The sequence below is a fragment of the Aspergillus udagawae genome (genome assembly GCF_001078395.1).
Source record: "Aspergillus udagawae IFM 46973 DNA, scaffold_4, whole genome shotgun sequence".
NCBI lineage: Eukaryota > Fungi > Ascomycota > Eurotiomycetes > Eurotiales > Aspergillaceae > Aspergillus > Aspergillus udagawae.
The window spans coordinates 1,293,256-1,316,065 of record NW_025091267.1 but is presented as its reverse complement, the minus strand read 5'-3'; the positions used below and the strand labels follow the sequence as shown (position 1 = coordinate 1,316,065).

At 52.5% G+C, this 22,810-nt stretch overlaps 8 protein-coding genes and 1 non-coding gene across 9 annotated transcripts; 5 read left to right on the top strand and 4 right to left on the bottom strand.

Moving 5' to 3' along the window:
- Positions 1–523: 523 nt before the first annotated feature.
- Positions 524–919, top strand: Aud_005838 (uncharacterized protein; the record flags this gene model as incomplete). Its single annotated transcript, XM_043290755.1, has 1 exon — positions 524–919. One exon carries the CDS (start codon positions 524–526, stop codon positions 917–919), a length of 396 nt encoding a protein of 131 aa, XP_043146690.1.
- A 578-nt stretch (positions 920–1,497) lies between these two features.
- Positions 1,498–3,075, bottom strand: Aud_005837 (uncharacterized protein; the record flags this gene model as incomplete). The annotated part of the gene is made up of 1 exon (XM_043290754.1): positions 1,498–3,075. One exon carries the CDS (start codon positions 3,073–3,075, stop codon positions 1,498–1,500), a length of 1,578 nt encoding a protein of 525 aa, XP_043146689.1.
- Positions 3,076–3,680: 605 nt separating this feature from the next.
- Aud_005836 (aromatic alcohol reductase) lies at positions 3,681–4,722 on the bottom strand (the record flags this gene model as incomplete). Its single annotated transcript, XM_043290753.1, has 3 exons — positions 3,681–4,151; positions 4,214–4,624; positions 4,690–4,722. The coding sequence occupies 3 exons, from the start codon at positions 4,720–4,722 to the stop codon at positions 3,681–3,683; spliced, it is 915 nt and encodes a 304-aa protein (XP_043146688.1).
- An 828-nt stretch (positions 4,723–5,550) lies between these two features.
- Aud_005835 (putative ABC transporter) lies at positions 5,551–10,162 on the top strand (the record flags this gene model as incomplete). The annotated part of the gene is made up of 3 exons (XM_043290752.1): positions 5,551–5,838; positions 5,895–9,071; positions 9,125–10,162. The coding sequence occupies 3 exons, from the start codon at positions 5,551–5,553 to the stop codon at positions 10,160–10,162; spliced, it is 4,503 nt and encodes a 1,500-aa protein (XP_043146687.1).
- A 226-nt stretch (positions 10,163–10,388) lies between these two features.
- Aud_005834 lies at positions 10,389–10,461 on the bottom strand. The gene has a single exon. It is a non-coding gene; the product is annotated as a tRNA-Lys (tRNA).
- Positions 10,462–11,410: 949 nt separating this feature from the next.
- Positions 11,411–13,996, top strand: Aud_005833 (alpha-1,2-mannosidase family protein; the record flags this gene model as incomplete). The annotated part of the gene is made up of 5 exons (XM_043290751.1): positions 11,411–11,580; positions 11,633–12,174; positions 12,230–12,663; positions 12,719–13,485; positions 13,540–13,996. 5 exons carry the CDS (start codon positions 11,411–11,413, stop codon positions 13,994–13,996), a joined length of 2,370 nt encoding a protein of 789 aa, XP_043146686.1.
- Positions 13,997–15,192: 1,196 nt separating this feature from the next.
- On the bottom strand, positions 15,193–16,159 carry Aud_005832 (uncharacterized protein; the record flags this gene model as incomplete). Its single annotated transcript, XM_043290750.1, has 2 exons — positions 15,193–15,438; positions 16,115–16,159. 2 exons carry the CDS (start codon positions 16,157–16,159, stop codon positions 15,193–15,195), a joined length of 291 nt encoding a protein of 96 aa, XP_043146685.1.
- A 1,307-nt stretch (positions 16,160–17,466) lies between these two features.
- Positions 17,467–19,189, top strand: rhgB (putative extracellular rhamnogalacturonase; the record flags this gene model as incomplete). The annotated part of the gene is made up of 4 exons (XM_043290749.1): positions 17,467–18,102; positions 18,152–18,190; positions 18,247–18,448; positions 18,507–19,189. The coding sequence occupies 4 exons, from the start codon at positions 17,467–17,469 to the stop codon at positions 19,187–19,189; spliced, it is 1,560 nt and encodes a 519-aa protein (XP_043146684.1).
- A 938-nt stretch (positions 19,190–20,127) lies between these two features.
- Aud_005830 (1,4-alpha-glucan branching enzyme GLC3) lies at positions 20,128–22,654 on the top strand (the record flags this gene model as incomplete). The annotated part of the gene is made up of 8 exons (XM_043290748.1): positions 20,128–20,182; positions 20,232–20,356; positions 20,472–20,571; positions 20,627–20,739; positions 20,796–21,487; positions 21,540–21,875; positions 21,931–22,561; positions 22,628–22,654. The coding sequence occupies 8 exons, from the start codon at positions 20,128–20,130 to the stop codon at positions 22,652–22,654; spliced, it is 2,079 nt and encodes a 692-aa protein (XP_043146683.1).
- Positions 22,655–22,810: the final 156 nt, after the last annotated feature.

Below are 22,810 nucleotides of genomic sequence, written 5' to 3'. Positions count from 1 at the left end.
TACGAAGGGGCTATGAATCACTCGTCCAACCGCCAAGGGATGTAGTTCGTGTGTTGTCGCTGAGTCAGCCTGTCGCATTCATTCGATGCAGCAGTTTAGAATCCAACTGCAGTCAGGACAGTTTCAATTTGTAATGAGACATCTTGAAGGACCATGGCTCTCTATGAACGTAATAGTTTCTCCTATTTGCAAATGTGCGACAGCCAGATAGGAGGTGACATATGACCCTGGTCTCTCATGATAAGGCCTCCTCCATGGAACATTCTGTCTCGGCCGAATACTCTGCATTTGCGAAATTGCTCTGAGTCATAAGCTAGATCTTGTCTTTCTTTGTCTGCCCTGCAGCTTTGCCTGATCTCGGTCACAACGAAATTGAGAGCCACTGACTCGGAGCCAACGCCGTACACATGAAGTCGGTCGGGGCCAGCATATCCGCTTGAACAACAGAAACGTGCGGAAACCATCTTGCCTCGTCAATAAATTCTCATGGACTGGTCCCCAGGTCGAAAAGCTGATGACGGCCATGGAGATGGAAGCCTGGGATACCCATGAGGCGATTGGATCGGGCGGATGCGTGGCTAAGACAGCCCAAATGAGACATCATCGTCACCATACATCCAGCGATGCCAATGAGTCTTGGCTTCAGCACCGTCAATCGATCCCGATGAGCAAGAAAATCGCCGTGGCGACAATCTTGACTGTTCCATGGACGCCGAAGCAAAGAGGGATGAACTTGTCGCGCTCAGGGCGATCAGCTGGAATTTTTGAGGAGCAAGTAACCAACTGGATTTGTGCCGCTGAACTGCTGCCAGAAGATGAGCACCACTGCGAAGAGAAAGACATTCCGGCTACTCTCCTGCAGGAATTCTTTCCGGGTCAGCGCTCGGTCGCTGCCAGCTCGTTTTTAATGGACATTTAATTCAACCGTGTCTTTCTGTACGTCCGCGTAGTTCGCAGAGTGATGTGGGAGTAAGCTAGAGACTGGAGGGCTTCTTCATAGCGCCCCTTGCTCATCAGCCAGCGAGTAATTCTTCGAGACAGAAGAGTCGATAAGCATCAGTCCACGGGGGATGAGCTGAATAGGGGCCGGGACACGCCATCGCTTGTACTGGTCGGGATGTGCAGAGCACCCCTGTAGTCGAGGCAGTATGCGAACGTCCTTCCGAGCACAAGAAACCCCCGAAAGAGACCCGCAACAAGCGTATGGGTTTCCGTCCACTTGAGCGTGTTGTTTTGTCTGCACCAAGCCGCTAACAAGCACAGAGACTATAAAGAAGGCGATCGAGAGGATGATATTTGCAGGAGTTCCAGCTAAGCTTTCATCATGACGTTAGGAGCACCAACTTTATGCATACATCTCAGCGAATCAATCCTAAGCTAGTAGGTTCACATGGCTGTCAACTGAGCCATCAGAAACGATACCATGCACAGAATTCCCGACCATCAAAGGACAGGCGATCGTGACATCCATGTAGAATGGCAGAGGAAGCGCTACAGCTAATTCCCGCTAGTCCAGCTTGTAAAGCCCAGGACCTTAACCGAGCCCCCCAAAGCCTTCGTAGCAAAGTTGAATATCGCAAAGCGGTATCCCATAAAGTATTGCCAGCCGGTATTCGAAGTAAAGGCACCACCAAGCTGCGAGTACGTGTTCCCGTCCGTACTATAATAGAACGTCGACTGCTTCGAACCGTCCGCGCGCGCATCCATCCGAATCTGGAGGTAGACCTGGCGCGTCCAAATGGATGCACTCCCAACCTCTGTTCCGGTACTGGTCGTGGCCCAGTTATTGCTAGGGTCCTGCGTGAGCCCTTGCACGGCCTTCACGGTGTAACTGTTGCCGCTACGGACGATCCCAATCCAGGCGCTCTGGTCCTTGAAGACGGCCAGCCCGCATTGGTCGCCGTCGGCCATGTTGGTGAAGTCTAGGAGGACCGTTCCAATGGGGAACTGGCCGTGAGGGCGATGGGTGAGGGTGTTTCGCGCGTGGTACAGGTCGTTGGTGACGGTGGCTGTCTGGAGCGTCAGGCCGGGATTGTTGAAGGAGAATTTGGTCGTGTCGGGATTGTGGTTCCACTCCCACATCGGGCCCAGCTTATTACCCCAGAACTGATCGCCGCCGATCCATGACGGCACACTGTTGTTCTTGGGAAGGGGGTAGGGGTAGGACTTGCCCCAGGCGTTGTTCACTGTCTGGAGGCTGGGGAAGCCGTCGGATCCCCAGGTCACGGGGGCAAGAACCGGCAGTCGGCCGAGGGGATAGGCCCACGCAAAGGACATAAAGTACCACTGCCCATTGGGCGTCTCGATGAGACTCCCTTGGACGGGGGCGCCGGAGCCAGGAACTGGAGAGGGGATGTTGTTGCTGAGGATCTTCCGTTGGTAGGGCCCGAACGGGCTGGAGGCCTTCCAGACCTCGGTGATTCCGTTCGCGGGGCAGTCGTCGAGAATGTAGTACAACCCGTTGATCTTGTACATGCGGTTGCCCTCGATACCTCCTGGGCACTCGGACGGGGAGCTGAAGACTTGTTGTGTCCTGACGACGCTCAATCCGTCGGGAGAGAGCTGGGCCACTGAAACGTTAGTGTTTCCGTAGGCCACGTACATTGTGTCGTTGTCGTCGATCAAGAGCCCGCAGTCGTAGAAGCAGGGTTGGAAGCTAGCGGATTTCTGCCAGGGGCCCTTGACGTCCGGGGCTGTGTAGACGTACGTAGTCCAGAAGTTGACACAGCCGATCCAGTACCATTTGCCGTTGCTCTTGCGGTGGCGTAAGGTTGAAGCCCAGGTTCCGCCGTTGTAGGCTGTCTGGCCGTTTTCCATGTTGTAGTTGGATCCAAAGTCCAGCGTCGGCACGGAATGACCGATCAGCTCCCAGTTCACCAGGTCGGTAGACTGGAGGATTGGGGCACCGGGCGAGTAGTGGAAATTGGAGCTGGACCAGTAGAAGGTCTTTCGATCAGGGCCAAGGAAGATGTCATTGTCGGGGAAGTCTTCATAGATGACAGGGTTGGTGAATGTCTCTTGGGCTTGGGCTGTTAACCCAAGCCCTAAGAGAAGACTAGCAACGAAGCACAACATCACGAGAACGGTTCAATTGTTACCCCACACCATCGCAAGGTTCTGCAGGAAAAAAGGTGGATTTATAGCCCTGTCGTCCTGGTAATAGCCTAAATCATCAGGAGTGAATACGACAATTATTAGCCGAAAGACTTTCCCCCGCTTACTCACGATGGGAATCTGCAGAGCGATAGGTGGGTTTATTAGAGTACAATAAGATCTGCAGTTTTAAGGTTCATTTAGTGGCTTGGTAAGATCCCTATTCGTCGGATATTCTGGAGAAGCTTTCCGGCATTAGCAGCAGGCCAGATCGCAGAGTAATGCTAGAGCAGTCACGGAGCGAAGGGGCAGGGGTTGTGAACTCAAAAGTTGTACAGATACACTGACCAACCCTTCTGAATGGATATCTGCAAGTCAAGCCTGACTATTCCCTCTTCACCCCATTTGCCTGTATCTTTTCCTTTTACCGGGTGTCTAGTTGAGACACATTCAACAGTGGACATTTCCACCACTCATAATGACAGAGACGTCCTTCATTGAGTACTTGAACTAATATTGAATGTATTATATTAACCGGTGGTAGTAGACGAAGCCGTAATAGAATCCTAGCACCTAAAGATTATACATCACTCCAATAATCCCTTCTTCCTCAGCACATCCCTTACAGTCTCCTCGAGGTCCTCCTTCGGAAGACCCAGAACGCTATTCCACTTCTCTGCTTGCTCTCCAAACCCCAAGAATCCCCATGGCCCATATGCCACCGCCGTCACCACCTCCGGGTATCCATGCTCATAGTCTCCCTCCTCGAGATGATCCACTCCCCGCTGCGCAATCTCTTCCGTAGTCAAATGCTTCACCTCGAACTTTGTCCCCGACAACCGCTCAATCAACCCCAGGAGCTGGTTCTGCGTCACCTCAAACGACTTTACATACACATACGCATTCCTCGTCTCCTCCTCATGCTGAAGGACGGAGATGATCGCCCTCGTCACCTGCCCAAGCGTACTCACGACAAACGGACGATTGCCAGAATCGAAAATACTGACTTTGCGAGCAGACAGATCCCAGCCCATCGCCGCGTTTTCCAACTCAAGTAGCTGCATCAATTGTTGTTGTTAGCATCAGCAGTCGGTTTCCATGCAGGGACAGGAAGACAAACCCAGTTGAAGAACGACCCCGTGCAGATCGCCGTCCACGTTATCCCTTCCTTTGAATCCAGGTACTCGACAATCTCGCGCTTAGCCTGCGGGAATCGGGCAAAGCTGACGGCCCCCGGCTGCGACGTGTCGCCTCCGTACTCGCTCGGGATGAACCGTCTTACGCTGGGCACGGTGGCTGCGGCGTCGATGGCTGTGCGCTGGATTGCAGCGTCGAAGGTCCCCACGGCCGAGATGATGGCGTCCTGGCCCTGGAAGGCGGCAGTGAGGGCCGCGCGATCGTCATAGTTGGCGCGGTGGACGGTCACAGACGACGGGAAGGTAGCCTTGGAAGAGGGACGGACGACCACGGAGACGGTGAAATTGGAGGCGAGCAGAGCGTCGACCAGGAGGGTCCCGACGGCTCCGGATGCCTGACAGTATATTTGTTAGTATGGTGGTGATGGAATGTAGGCTACCGGGGAATGGTGGACGATACCCCAAGAACAGTGACGTTCTGGATAGGAGACATGTTATTAAATAGCTAATGAAACTAACGAAACTAATGCGCTTTTGCCTTCTGGTTAAGAGAAGCCTCTATCAAGAGGGGATTATTTATATTCTGCTATTGACCAGAATCGCAAGTATACTTTGTACAAGAGGTCGACCGATGCTGACAAATTGCCTCGTATTCGACTTCATTAATAATATGGAGCAGCTTTCTGCACATTTCGAAAATAAGGTCTGTATGGTCAGCCACTTACGGCGTGTAGATCAACCAGAGATGTCCTCTCCCAGGGTAATAGCTAAGTTGGCAGTGGAAGATTCCAGATGTCCTAAAATAGGGTCACCTCCGCTTAAGCCTAATCTCAGGGTCCTCAGGCATCAGATAATGCGAGGCTTCTACTAGTTTGAACCAAATACAGAGCTAAACCAATATCCTTAAATTAAATCACTTGAGCTTATATTTTTTTTGCTGGAACGCCACAGAAATATCAAACAAGCGTCAGAAAAAGGTCTTCATCTGCAGCTATCCGGACCTAGACCTACGTCTGGCTACACGCATACAGCAGGTCAGTGCTGAAATGACACCAACTATTATCTGCATGACTCTTCATCAGAATTCGAACGAGCATGCAATTCCAAATCTTACTCATCTCGGGCTCTGAGATGAAGGAGCGCTGTCCTAATGTGGTGCCCGACAATCTGATCCCCGCAAGAATCCTGATGCCTGGAATGGTCAGATCAGATTTTGACTCATCAGTGAAATCCCTAGAAAACACGGGATTCATATTTAGATTTCTCCACTCGGTTTCTTCTGCGAAATTCTGCAAAGCAATGAATCGTCGGTCTCACGCTAATGACTCTGTCGAACCTCCCCGTTCCCTTCGTAGGGGCGTCAGCGATCTTGCTCCTATCAATCCCTCATGCCCGACAGGTTGTCACTGACTGTGGAAACAAGAAAGGATACATATCAATCGAGTCTAGCAACGACGATGAGGTCATTACCACCGGCAAGTCGCCGCGATCAGTCTGGCAACGCGTGACCCTTGGTATGGTGGCAGCAGCAGCCACCATTGCGGCACTCTGGTCCTGCGTAAGCATCCAACCAGTGCTTGCTCCAAAAGCCCTTCTTTTGGCGATGTGGGTAAGCAGAAATGCTTCTGAGAGCTTCTGGAGCTCGAGAGATGACCATGTTTGCAGTCCATGATCCTAGTGCAAGAATTGTTTCTCATAAGCCGTCGGAATCCCGAAGCTCGATATCGCTTAGGCCACTACAGCGCCTTGGCAAGTCTGGCCATAGCCATCAGTGTAGCCTGGCCATATGCTTCGTCGTTGCACAGCAAATCTGACTTCAAATTAACTTCCCCTGATGCATCGAGCATTGTTCAAACGATCGCTGCTGTCATTCTCCTCTTCGTGAATCTCGCATTTCCACGAGGACCTACACTCTACCGCCACGGCCATCCGGTTGATGCGCTAAACTCCGTCTCGTTTCTAAGCCGATACACCTTCTCCTGGGCGTACAAAACCCTGGCCATCGCGGCGAACAATAAAAGACTCAATATTGACGACCTCCCGCTAGTCGGGGACGAAGTGCGTGCAAAGACCCTGTCCGACGCCTTCTTTGCAGTCAGCTCAACCTCGGCGCGATGGAGGAGGTGGCTTAAGCTCTACTGGCCAGAGATAGCCTCGCAGGTGATCATACAGCTCTTCGCCAATGCGGTGAACTTCCTCCCTCACTTCCTCCTCTTTAGCATCCTTCGCCTCTTCGAGGACCGGGATGCAGGAGCCAGGAACCAGCTTCAACTATGGTTGGCTGCGCTCTGTCTTGGGCTATCGATGGTGGTCAAGTCATGGTCCATATCATTGAGAGACTTGGTTGCTGATATGAAGCTTTCTCTGCCGATTAATGAACAGCTGCTAGCAGTCATTTCCAAGAAAGCCATGAGATTGAACGATGTCGTGATATCCACCGGCGATAGCGAGGATGATGATGCTGCGAGCAACGATGGCGATGACGACGACGATGACGATGGACCGCCCAGAACAAAGCACTCCGTTCTCAATCTCCTCGGAGTGGACGTGGAAAGAGTCTCCGACTTCGTCTCGTTCGCTCATGTGCTCATCGACTGCATACTTGAGCTTGGCATCTCAATTTCCTTCCTCTTATACCTGATGGGATGGAAGTCCATGGTGGCTGGCTGCGCTATTCCCGTCCTCCTGATACCTTTCTACTACCATTTAACGAGCCGGTACAGTGGACAGGAACAAGCCCTCATGGACCGCCGTGACGACAAATCCGCGACTCTTACGGTCTTGATGCGCGGCATGCGGCAGATCAAGTTCAGCGCGCTGGAAAACCAATGGTACGACAAGATCCTGGGTTTGCGGGAAAAGGAGCTGCGTAACCAATACACAGTTTTCCAGCTGGACGTCTGCCTATATGCCATGTGGACACTGGGTCCTCTGTGCATGAGCTGTATCTCCATCGCGACACATATCTACATAAATGGCTCTATTGCCGTGTCAGCTGCCTTCACAGCCTTGTCGCTTTTTGAAAATCTACAGGGCGTGCTAAGCTTGTTTCCGGAAACCTTTACCGAGCTACTAGATGCCTTGGTCAGCCTTCGGCGAATCGAAAGCTTTCTGGATCTGGCAGAACACGAGGACAAGAGGGTGCCAGGGGACGCTATCTCCTTTCGCGAAGCGACCATTGCATGGCCGTCCGTTGCGTCAGAAGATGCAGCAGTGCAGTTCCAGCTTAAGGGTCTCAATATAGACTTGCCTCCGCGGGAGCTCACGGTCATCTCAGGACGGAGCGGTGCTGGCAAGTCACTCCTCCTTCAAGCGCTTATCGGCGAAGCAGACATTGTGAAGGGGACTGCGATTGTCCCTCGCGCATCAGCCGCCAGCTGGCCAGCTGGCGAGGAAAACTGGATAGTGGATGGCCTAGTTGCATATGTTTCCCAAGATCCGTGGATTGAGAACGCGACGATCCGGGATGCCATCTTGTTCGGGCTGCATTTGGACGCAGAGCGGTATGACAAGGTCATCCATGCGTGCGCTCTCTCGCATGATCTGCAATCTTTCCCTGACGGGGATAGAACGGATATCGGCGCTAACGGAATCAATCTGAGCGGTGGGCAGAAGTGGCGCCTGGCGTTGGCGAGGGCGCTATACAGCCGAGCTAGCATTCTCGTTTTGGACGATATCTTTAGTGCGGTTGATTCCAATGTTGGCCGGCATCTGTATGACAATGCTCTGACTGGGCCTCTTGCGAAAGGGAGAACTAGAGTCCTGGCCACGCACCATATTCGACTGTGTCTGAGAGGGGCCGCGTACCTGGTGAGGCTGGAGAATGGCAACGTTGTGCAGGCAGGGCATCCATCCAGTCTCGTCCAAGACGGACCTTCCGAGCAAAGTCTTGATGACGGGACGTCAGACGCATCGGATAGCGAACCCAAGTCGCGGTATCCCAGCCAGCGAACCGACGCTACTCCGCGTTCAGACGCCCAGCCCAAAAAGTACTACGAGGAAGAGAAGCGAGAGCGTGGCGTGGTCAAAGCAGAGGTGTACAAGGCTTATATCAAAGCTTCCGGGGGCTACTCTCGCTGGATTCTCGTCATCATTCTTTGCGTCATGACACTGGTCCTGAACCTGGCAGCTCCTTACTGGGTTACCGTTTGGACCAGAGCATACAACCAAAGTCCTCCGCGAGCGATTCTCACACAGCCCGCTGATCATCCAGATTTCAGGACTGGCGGACTGCATTTGGACCATCGCCTTGTCTACTATAGCTCAATCTACTTCGGCTTGGCATTCGCCTCGTGGGTCCTGGACATCATCCGTATCCAGATCATCCTCGGTAGCTCCATTAAAGCTTCCAAGGTGATGTTCGAACAGTTCGCCCAGACCATCCTCCGGGCCCCCCTCCGTTTCCTCGATATGACACCGGTTGGCCAGATCCTGAACCGGTTCACTTCCGATTTCGGCACGTTCGACTCCGATCTTGCTCTGGATCTCTCGTACCTCCTGCACAGCGGCATCATGATCTTCGGCGTCATTGTCGCAGCTTCGGTGACTTCTCCTCTCATCGTGGGAATTGGCCTGCTGACTCTCTTGGCGTCGTGGGCGGTCGCTTACTTCTACGTCACCGGTGCCCGCGAGGCAAAACGACTAGAAAGTACCGCTCGATCGCCCATCTTCGAGCTGGTCGGCTCTCTGCTCACCGGGTTACCTACCATCCGTGCATTCGGGAGAGAAAAGGCCTACCTGAAGCGAATGTACGATCTGATTGATGTACACTGCCAGGCTCTCTGGCACAAGCGGTTATTCTCGTGCTGGATGGCGTTTTGGATGAGCATGGTCGGAGCAATTGTACCTCCCCCTTTCCACCATATATTCATCGGACCCCCAGACTAACTGTCTAGTTCGTCGCCTCCGTGACAATCACCTTCGTCACCATCCGCACCCTCGACGCCGCTCTCGCAGGATTCGCTCTCAGCTACGCGCTCGAACTGTCGGACCACATCTACTGGCTCCTCTCGCAGTACGCCAAACTCGAACTCGACGCCAACGCCGCCGAACGGATAGTAGAATACACGCAGCTCGACCAGGAACCCCAATCCGGCATCGCCGTGCCAGCATACTGGCCCCACAACGGCGAGATCGAGGTTACCGATCTCTGTGTCAGCTACGGGCCAGACCTCCCGCCTGTCCTGCAGGACCTCACCTTCACGCTGCGCCCCGGCGAGCGAGTCGGCATCGTGGGCCGCACAGGCGCAGGCAAATCCTCGCTTTCCCTGGCGCTCCTCCGCTGCCTGGACGCGCGGTCCGGGTCCATCCACATCGACGGGATCGATATCGCGCAGGTGCGATTACACGATCTCCGCTCGCGCGTGGGCATCATCCCGCAGGACCCGGTTGTGTTTGCGGGCACGGTGCGCGAAGTCCTGGATCCGTTTGCCCAGCATGATGATAGCGAGTTGCGCGATGCTCTGAGGGAGGTCGGGCTGCTTCCGGATGACCATGATCCTGAAGGAGAGAACACGGCTGAAGGCCTGTCCAATGGGGTATTCTCTCTCGATGCGTCTATCATAGAAGAAGGACGGAACCTCTCGCAGGGCCAAAAGCAGTTACTGTGTCTGGCGCGTGCGCTGGTCTCGCGGCCGAAGATCCTGATCATGGACGAGGCCACGGCGTCGATCGATATGGAGTCGGATATTCGGATCCAGCGGACGCTGCGGCAGGTGGTTCGTGGGTGTACGTTGCTGGTTATTGCGCATCGACTGTCGACGATTGCGGACTTTGATAGGATTCTTGTTCTGGATGGGGGCAGGGTGGTGGAGATGGGGCCACCGGGGGAGCTGATGAAGACTGAGAATGGTGTTTTCCGGGGTTTGGTGGAGGAGAGTGGAGAGAGGATGGCGATTGAGCGGATGATCGAGGAATCGACAGGTGCAGTATAGAATAGATAGATTTAGAGCGTTAAGCATTGACTGCGATTTGTTATATACATTCAACTTTGGCATGCTTTGACTTGATCCGCTGATTTCAACGTCAGTGTTAGGGCAGGATTGCCAAGGCACAATACAACAGTATTACTGTGTTAATTATGATCGAAAGATATAATAAGCTAACAAAATATCATATCCCAAACCCCGTATGAGGGGGAAATGCAAAAAAGAAAAAAGAAGCCGAACGCGGGGGTCGAACCCGCAACCTTGAGATTAAGAGTCTCACGCTCTACCGATTGAGCTAGCCCGGCGAGCTGATATTTGCGGTCGCTTTCATAGCCTTATCAGTCAATCCTAACTGCACCAACCAATCACATGGTGTGCCTGAACCCTGCCTGAACCCTGAAGCATGTGGGCGGATCATTTGCTCTGGTTGTACAACTTTAGTAACTTTTAGTCCCTGCCTTAGTCTCAGGGATTACTCCGTACTCCACCTAGGTACTGCAGCAGCCGATGTTCTGGACGCCCGCATGTGCTCAATCCAGGCTTGTCACCGGATAGGCAGAAACTTTCATATCCCATGGTTGAGCTCGCCATGTGTCAGGGGTAATGATCATTAATGCCTGAAGAAAATTTTTGCTGCATTCTTGCAGTTATCTTCAAGTATGAGCATTGTGATTATTGAATATTGGGATTGTTCAGGTGGCCCTCTTCGGGAATGTGTATTGTGATTGGTCATATTGGTCATGTTGATTGCCAAAATAGTGTTCTGTCAAGAATCCAGCTCAGTCCCCTTACTTCCTAGTCTGGACAAGATGAAGACTAAAAGGAGTCTAAAATCCTTCTGCAGCCACCAGCTGTTTTTCATTCTAATTTTCTAGTCTAGTCCCTAGTCTAGTCTCTAGTCTAGTCCCTAGTCTCTCGTTAGGATGGCTCTTCGCCTGTGATCGTGGCATGTGTCGAGTCCTCATGCCTCTAATGGTCAACTAACACACCTCTTGTCTGGATGTACAGCCATCCATCCATTCATTATCATTCATTCGCCATTCATTCGTTCATTGCTTGGCAGTTGTAGAGGTTTACCCCGCTAGCAAGTGAGGGTAACCTAGTCACTCGTTTGTCTTGCTGATTATGTTCAGAAACCGTGGTCGTGTGGTAGACTATCCACATTCGCTTGTCTAGTAGACCTGTTTCTTAGATTTATATTTAGAGACGCCAACGGACGGACATAGAGGCAAGGGCTATATCTTCATCGTATTCATGAAAAACCATACTGACTCTCCCCCCGCCAGGCCTCGTCTCCGCTCACTCATTCTCTCCGCAATAGCGGTGGCCTTACTGACGATGCAGTGCCTGAGCGTGCTCCTAGTCGTAACCTTGTTGCATCCCGTCGTCGAAGCCACCGACCTCACATCCCACGTGAACCTCTTGTAAGCCCCCTGTCTCAGGTTTGATGCTGCGCTATACTAACGCAAGCGCCAGCACGGGCACCCAGAATGGCGGGAACAACTTCCCCGGCGTCGCCCGGCCCTTCGGCATGGTCAAGCTCGGCCCGGACCTGCTCAATCCCGGCACAGACGCCTACTCGGGATACCTGCCCAACGGCGCCTTCTCCGGCTTCAGCATGATGCACGAGCAAGGCACAGGCGGGGCCCCCAAGTACGGCACCGTAGCGCAGCTGCCGCTGGTGGGCGAGGTCCGCGACCCGCTGTCGAATAAGACGGTGGCGCGTGCGGGCGCGGACGAGGCAGAGGTGGGGCACTACACAGCGCGCACGGCGGACGGCGTCGTTGTTGAATTGGCTGCTACCGCACGTGCGGGCATGTATCGGTATACGTTTCCCGTTGGCGCGACTGGGAATGTGCTTGTGGATGTGTCGCATGTTCTGCCGTCGTTTCGGGGACAGGGGCTTGGCCAGCGCTATAAGGGGGGTAACTTGACGATCTTTCCGGATGGGCATTACGAGGGCCATGGGGTGTATGATAATGGGTGGAATCGGTCTCCGGATTGGGCTATTTACTTTTGTTAGTGCTGCTTTTTTTTTTTCCTGGTTAGGGTGTGCTTGGCTAATGGTTGCAGGTGGTTACTTTGATGCTGAGCCGGTCAGCAACGTAACGTATATTGGGACGGATGCGAAAGGCAGTGTCAAGCAGGAGAGCGGCTTCGCGTCCTCGACCTCGGGATCGACCCGAGTCGGAGGACTCTTCTCCTTCCAGGACGCCGTGGTGACGTCTCGCGTTGGGATCTCGTGGATCTCCACGCAGAAAGCCTGCAAGCACGTCCAGGATGAGATCCCGCACGGGACAGCACTCACCTCCGTGGTACAAGCCACCAAGGCCGCATGGAACACCACCGTCTTGTCCAAGGTGACCACCGCAAACACAAACGCCACCAGCCTCGAGCTGCTCTACACCTCGCTATACTTTATGCACTTGATCCCCACGAACCAGACAGGCGAGAACCCCGGCTGGACATCGTCCGAGCCCTATTACCAGGACATCTTCACATACTGGGTATTTCCCCCATTCCCTTGCCTGCGTTAAGTAAGCCATCACTAAATGATTGCAGGACCTCTTCCGCTGCTCCACGGCCCTCATGCAAGTCCTGCAACCCACAGCCTACGAAGAGCAGATCCGCTCCCTGATCGACATCTGGCGCTTCGAGGGCTACCTGCCCGACGCCCGCTCGTCCAACTACAACGGCCGCACCCAGGGCGGCTCCAACGCCGACAACATCCTCGCCGACGCCTACGTCAAGGGCGTCCGCGGCGCCGTCAACTGGGAAGACGGCTACAAAGCCATGGTGAAAGACGCCGAGGTCGCGCCCCCCAACGACCCGCTAGATCCCATGGCGCCGGACTCGTCCACAAAGGAAGGCCGCGGCGCGCTCCCCGACTGGTTGAGTCTGGGATATATCACGCCGAAGTATACCCGCGCCGTGACGCGCGCGGTGGAGTACTCCTGCAATGACTTTGGACTGCACCAAGTCGCATCGGGGTTGGAGAAGCACGCCGACGCGGAGAAGTATCTGAACCGCTCGCGGAACTGGCGCAATCACTGGAATCCGGAGCAGACGTCGCTGGGATTCTCGGGATTTGTGGTGCCGCGTAATACGTCCGGGTTTCTTGAGACGGACCCCCTGGGTGATAGCGGGTACTGGGGGGATCCGTACTACGAGGCGAGCTCGTGGGCGTACTCGTGGGCCAGCGTGCATGATATGAAGGAGATGGTTGAGCGGATGGGAGGCGAGAAGACGGCCGTCGATCGGCTGAATACCATGTTCACTGAGGGAGCGAGCGGGTCCAGCGGGATGATCTTCGATCCTACGAATGAGCCGTAAGTTATTCATCTTCAGGCTGAGGACAAGAGGAAGTTTACTGACAAGCGTAGCATGTTCAACATCCCATACCTATACAACTATGTCGGCCGACAGGATCTCTCCGTCGCGCAGTCCCGCAAGGTCGCCAAAAAGTACTTCAACACGGGCGTCGCAGGGCTACCTGGTAACAGCGACGCTGGCGCCATGCAGACATGGCTGCTCTGGAACATGATCGGACTGTATCCGATCACAGGGCAGACGACGTTCCTCATCCATTCGCCATGGTTTGAGTCCTTGGCCATCGATTTAGGTGGTGGGAAGGAGCTGCGCGTTACAGCAACCGGGGGTGACGGCAACGGTGACAGCAAGATCTATGTCCAGAGTCTCAAAGTCAATGGGAAACAGTGGCGGAAGAACTGGCTGGCATGGGGTGATATCTTTGATAACGGAGGAACGCTCGAGTTTGAGCTGGGGCAGAGCCCGAGTGACTGGTTCACGGGCGAGCTGCCTCCCAGCCCTGCATCATAACCCGGCAGGCCGGGTGAGTACATTCTTATGATTTATGAACAAATAGTATTCGTGTACATAGCGAATTCGACACTTCATTTCCTTTTTATTTTCATAAAAGTGCCGCAGGTTATCTCCAAGATATCCTGCGTCTGATCGTGCCTCTTGTTACTTTCGATGACTGGCCCACACCCTCGAGGATGGCCTCAGCAGGCGGGCAAGTGCCCTCTCCTAATGAACACTATCGACTCAAACCAGTCGCCTGGGCAATGGTACGACCTCATGCATAATTTCCTAATTCCAGTTTACAGAAGTCCCGGCTTGACAGGGGCGTGCATGTCTGCATTTCTCATCCGACAATGAGCACAACATGGCTAGACGTCTATGCAACATTGGCTCCATGGTTCTCATCTGTGAGGAAGTTCCGTAGTTCCTGTAACCTCTGGTAAGTGTCGGCAATAACAGTGGGGCTGGTAACTGATTCGGTTGTACCAGTACCAGCCCACGTCTGCGTTAGTACGGAAGCTGTTTCGCTTAATCTCGGACAGACTCTCCGTAGGAGGTCGATAAACTCAGTCTGGCGACTGCTGGTCACAGCTTGAACTGGTGGGCGAGGAGACTGGAACGCCGCAGCCGGACCAGATTCAGTCATAGACACAGGTTCTGGATATGCAGTGGTGACTGCAGATTCCTGTATATCAGGAAATGGGGTATCATCTTTTGCTGCATTGTTAGCTGTGCCAGTGGCATTTTTCTCAGGCATAGCAATGTGCCCCAGTGGAAATTGGCAATTAAGCCCTTTTGATATGCATCGCTGACAGGCAGGCTTTTGTAACCAATGACTCGGGCTTTTAAAAGGCGCTGGGGATTTATCTTTGTCAAGCAAGGCTGCGGTTTCCATGGTTGTCTCATGGGTGGCATTCATGAATTCAGTGCCTCAGGGGACAGGGCAGCGCACAGGAGCCTGAATCATTCTCTTCATTATCCTCGGAAGAGTCATTCGCCAGCTGGCCCGCAAAGTCTCTTAGTCCCCGGGGCAGGCGCGGCAATGCAGTGTGCGAAGCCACCACGCGAGAAGACGGGCCACGGAAGCGACGGCTATCTCATCTGTCTGCCTATATTTTAGCAACGACGACGAAAAGCTACCTCGTGCACAGCGCCTGCCTCCTGCATATTGGCCAGTAGTTCAATCGCGCGCTCGTTCTCGTCTTCGGGTCTTAAGCGTTCCGATACACCTTCAGCAGGATCGCCTGTGCCGCCGTGACTTCCTCTGGGGTCGGGTCTGCCCGGTAAACGGGGTCGCGCGTATCATCAATGTCCTTGTCGTCGTCAACCTTTTCGTCGTCGTCGTGAGAGCCAGGGCTACGACCACTGCCACCGTGGTTGCTGCTATCGCCGTCGCCGGAGCCGTTCATCTGCTCCATCACCCTCTTGCCCTTGCGGTCCGACTTGTACTTGCAGCTCTTTCGACAGTTTTCAGCATCAAAAGAGTAGCCACTAAGGTGTAATTGGTGTTTTAAGCCTCTCGCACGCGTCTACCCTATCTCCGAAGGCGCTGACGTACTGAGCAATGGTTGCAAAGTCTGATCTTTTCATGTAGATCGTCTTCTTGAAATTCGAACGTGATTCTGAATGGCCGTTGAGAATCGTTCACAGGAAATCCGTCTTGCATCAGATAGTGCCTGCCAACGGCCAGAGAAGAATAAAGCCAGGCTGGTTCCCCTGCCGAGAATATGTCGAAGCGGCAGAGGCAAAGTTGCTATCGGCCAAGAAGGTAACGAAGTTCTCCTTTGCAACACGGATCATTGATTCTAGATATTCTAGAGATCATACTTGTATGGGCGCCCAGAAAGTGGACGATACGGTATCCTGGCCAAGGACGGTTGCGACTCCGCCAGTGCTGTGACAGTTCTGCGCGTTTGGGCTTGGGATATTACAGGGTTCATCAAGGGTTCCCAAGTAGCAGATAAAGCCATCCATGTAGGCGTAGAAATGTCGCGGAACTTATCTATATGCCGTGTTACAATGCCGCGTTTCTTCTCCTTTGGAGGGGGCAACTGGCATATATATGTACCATCCTTCCGTCCTAGATGTATTTAGCAATCTTCACAACTCGGAAGGATATGAGTTTCGACCTACCTTCCTAGCATCATCCCCCTTGCTAATAGAGGTCGCTACCGGCATGCCTGGAACAATGTACTCCGTATGCAGCGATGCTTCTTCTGCTCTTCTCGGTCTCCGCAGGGAATCAGAGGGTACTTATAATGGGCCATCTCCTCCTACTGACCGTTAGTCCTTTGTTGCAGGTCATCAAAGAAGTTGAGAAAGGAAATGTTTGACAAACTTGTTTTCCTCGCCCCCTTTGCTTTTCAGGGGAGATGTGGATTTTCTTTGAAAGGAACACTATTCGCAACGAACTTCTTATTGCGACGAGGTGTCCGCTCACCGCAGAAAGTCATACTGCAAACATGAAATGTCATTCAACCATTCGCTTGGATCTGAAGCTTGGGTCGGTAAAGACGAGAAGAGGAGTATGCTTTAGGATCTGTCCATAGATATATAACGAGGCTGACGAGGCCCGATTCTTGACAATCTCCTTCTAGAATAGATATATCAAGCGAATGTATGAGCACCATGCTCCGATGAAGATGATGAGAAGAAAGAGAAGAAGAATAAAAAGGGAAAGAGGGAGAAGGAGAAGAGAAACAGCTGGATAGAAAGGCAGTGAATGGTGAAAGAGAGGGAGAGTGAGCATGCATTCACTGCTTGATCCGGAAATATCCTCATCTCAACAAAACGGTGAAGGCTGAAGCGGTGTGCCCGCCAAATTTATTGAAGCGGATGAAAGAGGATTGCTGGGCTATGTGACTGGGTCTGCTCATTCTGAGAAAGCTACACTGGAGTCTTGAGGTCGTTTGTCCGCTTCATGAACACTGGCAGTCGCCCTTTAATGTTCATGTCTCAACTATACAAGAAGTACACGCCAATCTACCGGTTATGAAGCAAAGCCTCGTCCGCTGATTACTTTGCCAGTTGATATGATCGTCTTTTTTCTTCATCCCTTTTGAAGAATAGAGTGGACTGAACGAGTCATTGCCGGGCCGGCTTGGTTAGGATGTTTCAGAATTGTTCTTCCGTTTCAGCCCATTCGGAGATATTCCGTCGAGACCTAAGCTTCGCCAATTGACCGGTGGAGAAATCATCGAGGGTGAGAAGTTCTTCCGGAAGAAATAACCTGGACGTATTTGCTAGGCGAAACCACCGCAAGCCTCGATTCCAATATATCCACTCTTCCCCTGAGTCTCTCCTTATAGATGTGGAGATTACCCAGGAGCCGTAGTCCAGGTAAGCTCCGACTTAGAGTCGGAACGTTTCAGCCATGTCAGCTCTATAAATGTAGTTAAGCACGCCCGATATACTCTTCAGGTTTTTGGTTGCCGTTTATGCTCTCAGATTCCTTTCGTTACGCTTCTGAGAAGCTTTGAGCGACAATGCGTCTTCACGCCTTTACTTTGCTCTCCCTTCTAGGGCTGGTACCTAGCTTGGTCGCTGCATCACTCTCAGGCTCAGTCGGACCCCTGACCTCAGCGTCGGCAAAGGCGGCGAAGAAGACATGCAATGTCCTCGACTACGGAGCAAAAGCCGACAAGAAGACTGATCTGGGACCCCCTCTGGCCGCGGCGTTTGCGGCCTGTAAGTCGGGTGGATTGGTGTATATCCCCGCCGGAAACTATGCCATGTCCACCTGGGTCAAGCTGGCAAATGGTAAAGCATGGGCGCTGCAGATTGACGGTGTCATCTACCGTACGGGTACGGGTGGCGGCAACATGATCATGATTGAGCATTCCAAGGACTTCGAGCTCTACAGCAGCACATCGTCGGGTGCCATGCAGGGCCTGGGTTATGAGTTCCACGCTAAAAACAACTGGAGTGGTCCTCGTCTACTTCGACTGTGGGATGTGTCGGACTTCTCGGTTCACGACTTGATTCTCGTCGATTCGCCCTCCTTTCACTTCTCTATCGACACTTGCTCCAATGGGGAGGTCTATAATATGGCCATCCGGGGTGGCAACCATGGCGGACTGGATGGTATCGATGTCTGGAGCACCAACATTTGGATTCATGATGTAGGATATGATCAAAGATGCTTTGGATCAGGGGCTGATTGATCGATAGGTCGAGGTGACGAACAAGGACGAATGTGTAACGGTCAAGGTATGTTCTTGAGACATGGATCTTCTACTATGATTAATTCTAACGCAAAAGTTAAGAGTCCTGCAAAGAATATCCTCGTGGAGAACATCTACTGTAACCTGAGCGGTGGTTGCGGCATGGGCTCCCTTGGCGCAGACACGGATATCAGCGACATCACCTACAAGAACATCTACACCTGGAACTCGAACCAGATGATGATGATCAAGAGCAATGGTGGCAGTGGCACTGTTTCGAATGTTGTTCTCGAGAATTTCATCGGTAAGCACCGAAGCACTTTCCTTTACCATCCAGAGTTCAAACAAGCTGACGGCCATAGGTCACGGCAACGCTTACTCGTTGGATATCGACAGCTACTGGAGCAGCATGAGCGCCGTCTCAGGAAATGGTGTCGAACTGAGCAACATCACGGTCAAGAATTGGAAGGGAACCGAGGCAAACGGCGCACAACGCGGGCCCATCAAGATCGTCTGTCCTCACAAAGCGCCCTGCTACAACATCCTCATTGAAGACTTTGCCATGTGGACCGAGACCGGTAGCAAGCAGTGGTACTCTTGCCAGAGTGCCTACGGTTCTGGATTCTGCCTAAAGTCGGGATCTCAGCACACCTCTTATGCAGTAACCACAACCACCGTCAGCAGCGCTCCGTCGGGCTATTCGGCGGCGAAGATGCCTTTGGATTTGACGACCGATTTCGGCAGCACCAAGTCAATTCCGATCCCGACCATTCCCACAACTTTCTATCCCGGTGCAACTCCTCACAGCGCTTTGATGTCTAAGAGGTCCACCAAAGCTGCCAAGGCACGCGCGGTTGACATGAGCATCGAGACGCCTGCGGCTGCATCAGAGCAAGTGGTGCAGGGTGCTTCACAGGAAACTGGTCAGCCATCTCCTGAGAGTGCTGGTCCTGATCCTTCGGGTACTCCTGGCCCAGTACCCGCAGGCGGCAATCGACCATCGAGACACCGTCATGGTCACCACCACTCCGGGGGTGCAGCATGATTCTGCCTCTAAATCGTATTGTATCCCAAATCTTGAGCTCGATGATACGTTTCGAGCTTCATGCAGTTTCCCGAGCCTTTCGTGCAACATTCTAATCATACCGTACGAGCTTCTGTTGTGTTCTGTTCGACAAAATTCCATTAGCTTGACACATTTTCATTCTGACCTGTTTAACTAAATTGTCAACTAGTTTTAAATCTGGAAGATGAAAGCGTCCAGCCACCGCAGGGTCAGTGAGACTGTCAGTTTGTTTCCTAGGGCCATCCGCGAATCAAAGAGCGCGCGCTAATTAAAGAATAGCTCATGAAGCAACATTCATAGTCATCAGAATGTGTGCATAGACTGTAGTTGGATCTTAAGATCATGGCATGCCTTTCTCGATGCGGGCCATGGCCATAGGCATGGAGGGCTCTGGTCCGGCGGTTCAAGCTGCAAAGTGGGGAGCTCCAGACCAGCCCGCAAGGAACAGAAAGGGGAGGTTGTGCGTGCAACAGCTTGTTCCACCCAAGTAGACAAATCAATTGCATGGTCCCTCATTAGTCAGATGGCAATTGACTTTAATAACGAATTGCAGGGATCGTCCAAGCGTTGAGACGAGGAAAGATTTGCGTCCGGTCAGTAGAGAAAGGAAAGGTTGAGAACGGTGATGTCACATGTGTTGGGAGCTTTGGCCTTCGATCTCTGCCTTAGGCTAGCCTAGATGCTCCTCCCCCGCAATGGGCTTGGGCTTGCTCAGGGACAAAAGCAGGTTTCCCTCCTCCCTGTCCCTTGCAATCGCTTCATTTTGTAAAAAAACAAATTACTTCATCTCTCGCCGCCGTCCTTTTTCTAGTCTTTTCGAACTGGACGTTGTTGGTTGAGCTGAGTATATCGTTCGTCACGGTTCTTGCGACATTCCATCATCTGCAGAGAGCTTATCACTGCTATCTTCTGTAACCATGGCTTCGACTGAAGCTTCAAACATCGCGCAATCAACGCCTCCGGATGGCACAGGTTAGCCAGGATCAAACCCGTTTACTGCCAGGTAACTCATACTCTACAGGTGTTATTCAGTTGGATCCTTATCTGGAACCTTTCCGCGACGCTCTACGACACAGATTCGGGTTGGTCGAAAGCTGGATCAAGAAAATCAACGAAAATGAAGGTGGTCTAGACAAGTTTAGCAAGGTTCGCATACTTCATATCTACCTCTAATTTTGTCCTTGGATGTTTTAGTGTTCAAGGAGCTATCGTCCGCTGGTGGAATTGATATCTGAGCTAACGGACTGCATTCTCTGCATAGGGTTACGAGAAATTTGGATTCAATGTCAATGCCAATGGAGACATCACATATCGGGAGTGGGCTCCCAATGCTGTGCGAGCTTACTTAGTCGGTGATTTCAGTAAGTCACACTCCATAAGTGTAGCGATCGGTGGAGCGCATACTGAGTTGAGCAGACAAGTGGGATGTAACGGCGCATCCAATGACAAAAGACAGCTTTGGCGTGTGGGAAGTAACAGTGCCGTCAAAGGACGGCATGCCAGCCATCCCGCATGATAGCAAGGTCAAGGTAATTGCTCGTGATAAGCACAATCCGGAGCCCCCTGTTGCTTACACACCGTCTAGATCGCGATGGACATTCCCAGCGGAGAGCGAATTTACCGGATACCTGCATGGGTCAAGCGTGTGGTCCAGGACCTCGAAGTGTCCCCCATTTATGAGTCCGTGTTCTGGAATCCTCCCGAGTCTGAACGGTACAAATTCAAACATTCCCGCCCGAAGAAACCGGAGAGCCTCCGCATCTATGAGGCCCATGTGGGTATTTCATCCCCCGAGACCAGGGTTGCGACATACAAAGAGTTTACGAAGAACATGCTGCCTCGGATAAAGTACTTGGGGTACAATGCGATCCAGCTCATGGCTATCATGGAACATGCCTACTACGCCAGCTTCGGATACCAGGTCAACAACTTCTTCGCAGCGAGCAGTCGTTACGGCACACCCGAAGAGCTGAAGGAGCTTATTGATACAGCACACAGTATGGGCTTGACAGTGCTTCTCGACGTTGTCCACAGTCATGCGTCAAAGAATGTCGACGACGGACTGAACATGTTTGATGGAACAGACCACCTTTACTTCCATGAAGGAGGAAAGGGCCGGCATGAGCTGTGGGACAGTCGGTTGTTCAACTACGGCCACCACGAGGTCCTGCGCTTCCTTTTGAGCAACCTTCGTTTCTGGATGGAAGAATACGGCTTCGATGGCTTCCGTTTCGATGGAGTCACGAGCATGCTTTATACACACCATGGTATTGGAACGTAAGTGGACTCTTGACTTGATACTTGAAACATCAGCTAACTTGTCGTCAAGTGGCTTCTCAGGTGGATACCACGAATACTTTGGCCCTTCTGTGGATGACGAGGGTGTGATGTACCTCACTCTCGCTAATGAGATGCTCCATAATTTGTATCCCAACTGCATCACCGTGGCAGAAGACGTCTCCGGAATGCCGGCTCTTTGTTTACCTCACACCCTCGGTGGCGTTGGGTTCGATTACCGCCTCGCGATGGCCATCCCAGACATGTACATCAAACTTCTGAAGGAAAAGTCCGATAGCGAGTGGGACATGGGCAATCTCGCCTTCACCCTGACCAACAGACGTCACGGCGAGAAGACAATCGCATATGCAGAAAGCCATGATCAAGCGTTAGTGCCCTCCCGATATCTGCAATGCCATCCATGAAAACTAACTTTTCTTTAGCCTGGTCGGCGATAAAACGCTCATGATGTGGCTCTGCGACAAGGAAATGTACACTCACATGTCCGTGCTGACCGAATTCACCCCCACCATCGAACGCGGCATGGCCCTGCACAAGATGATCCGACTGGTCACCCACGGCCTGGGAGGAGAGGGTTACCTCAACTTCGAAGGCAACGAGTTCGGACACCCAGAATGGCTCGACTTCCCCCGTGCCGGAAACAACAATTCCTTCTGGTATGCCCGCCGCCAACTCAACCTCACCGAGGACCATCTCCTCCGCTACAAGTTCCTCAACGAGTTCGACCGCGGCATGCAGTTGACCGAGGAGAAGTACGGCTGGCTACACTCGCCACAAGCCTACGTGAGCCTCAAGCACGAGATCGACAAGGTCCTCGTCTTTGAGCGCGCAGGTCTGCTCTGGATCTTCAACTTCCACCCCACAGAAAGCTTCACCGACTACCGTGTCGGCGTCGACAAGCCAGGTACCTACCGCATCGCCCTGGACACTGATGATCTGGCCTTTGGTGGCTTCGGCCGCAATCTCAAGGAGACCCGCTTCTTCACGACTGATATGTCCTGGAACGGCCGTGGTAATTACCTGCAGGTCTACATTCCTACCCGAACAGCGCTGGTATGTCCTCCATCCACCTTTTCCCCTCCCTTGGCGATTCAGTGCTAACAGAAACTTCAATGGCAGGTCCTTGCCCTGGAAGAAACACTGTAAACATCTTAATGGATTCATGCCACTTGTGGTCGCGTTCAATACTAAGCCTTACATACTGATATGAATATATTGCACTGTCTAATAAGCACCACCGCACATAATATAAAGTCTATCTTAGCTACTTGAGTAACCTATGTATGTCTTTGCGCAATGCAA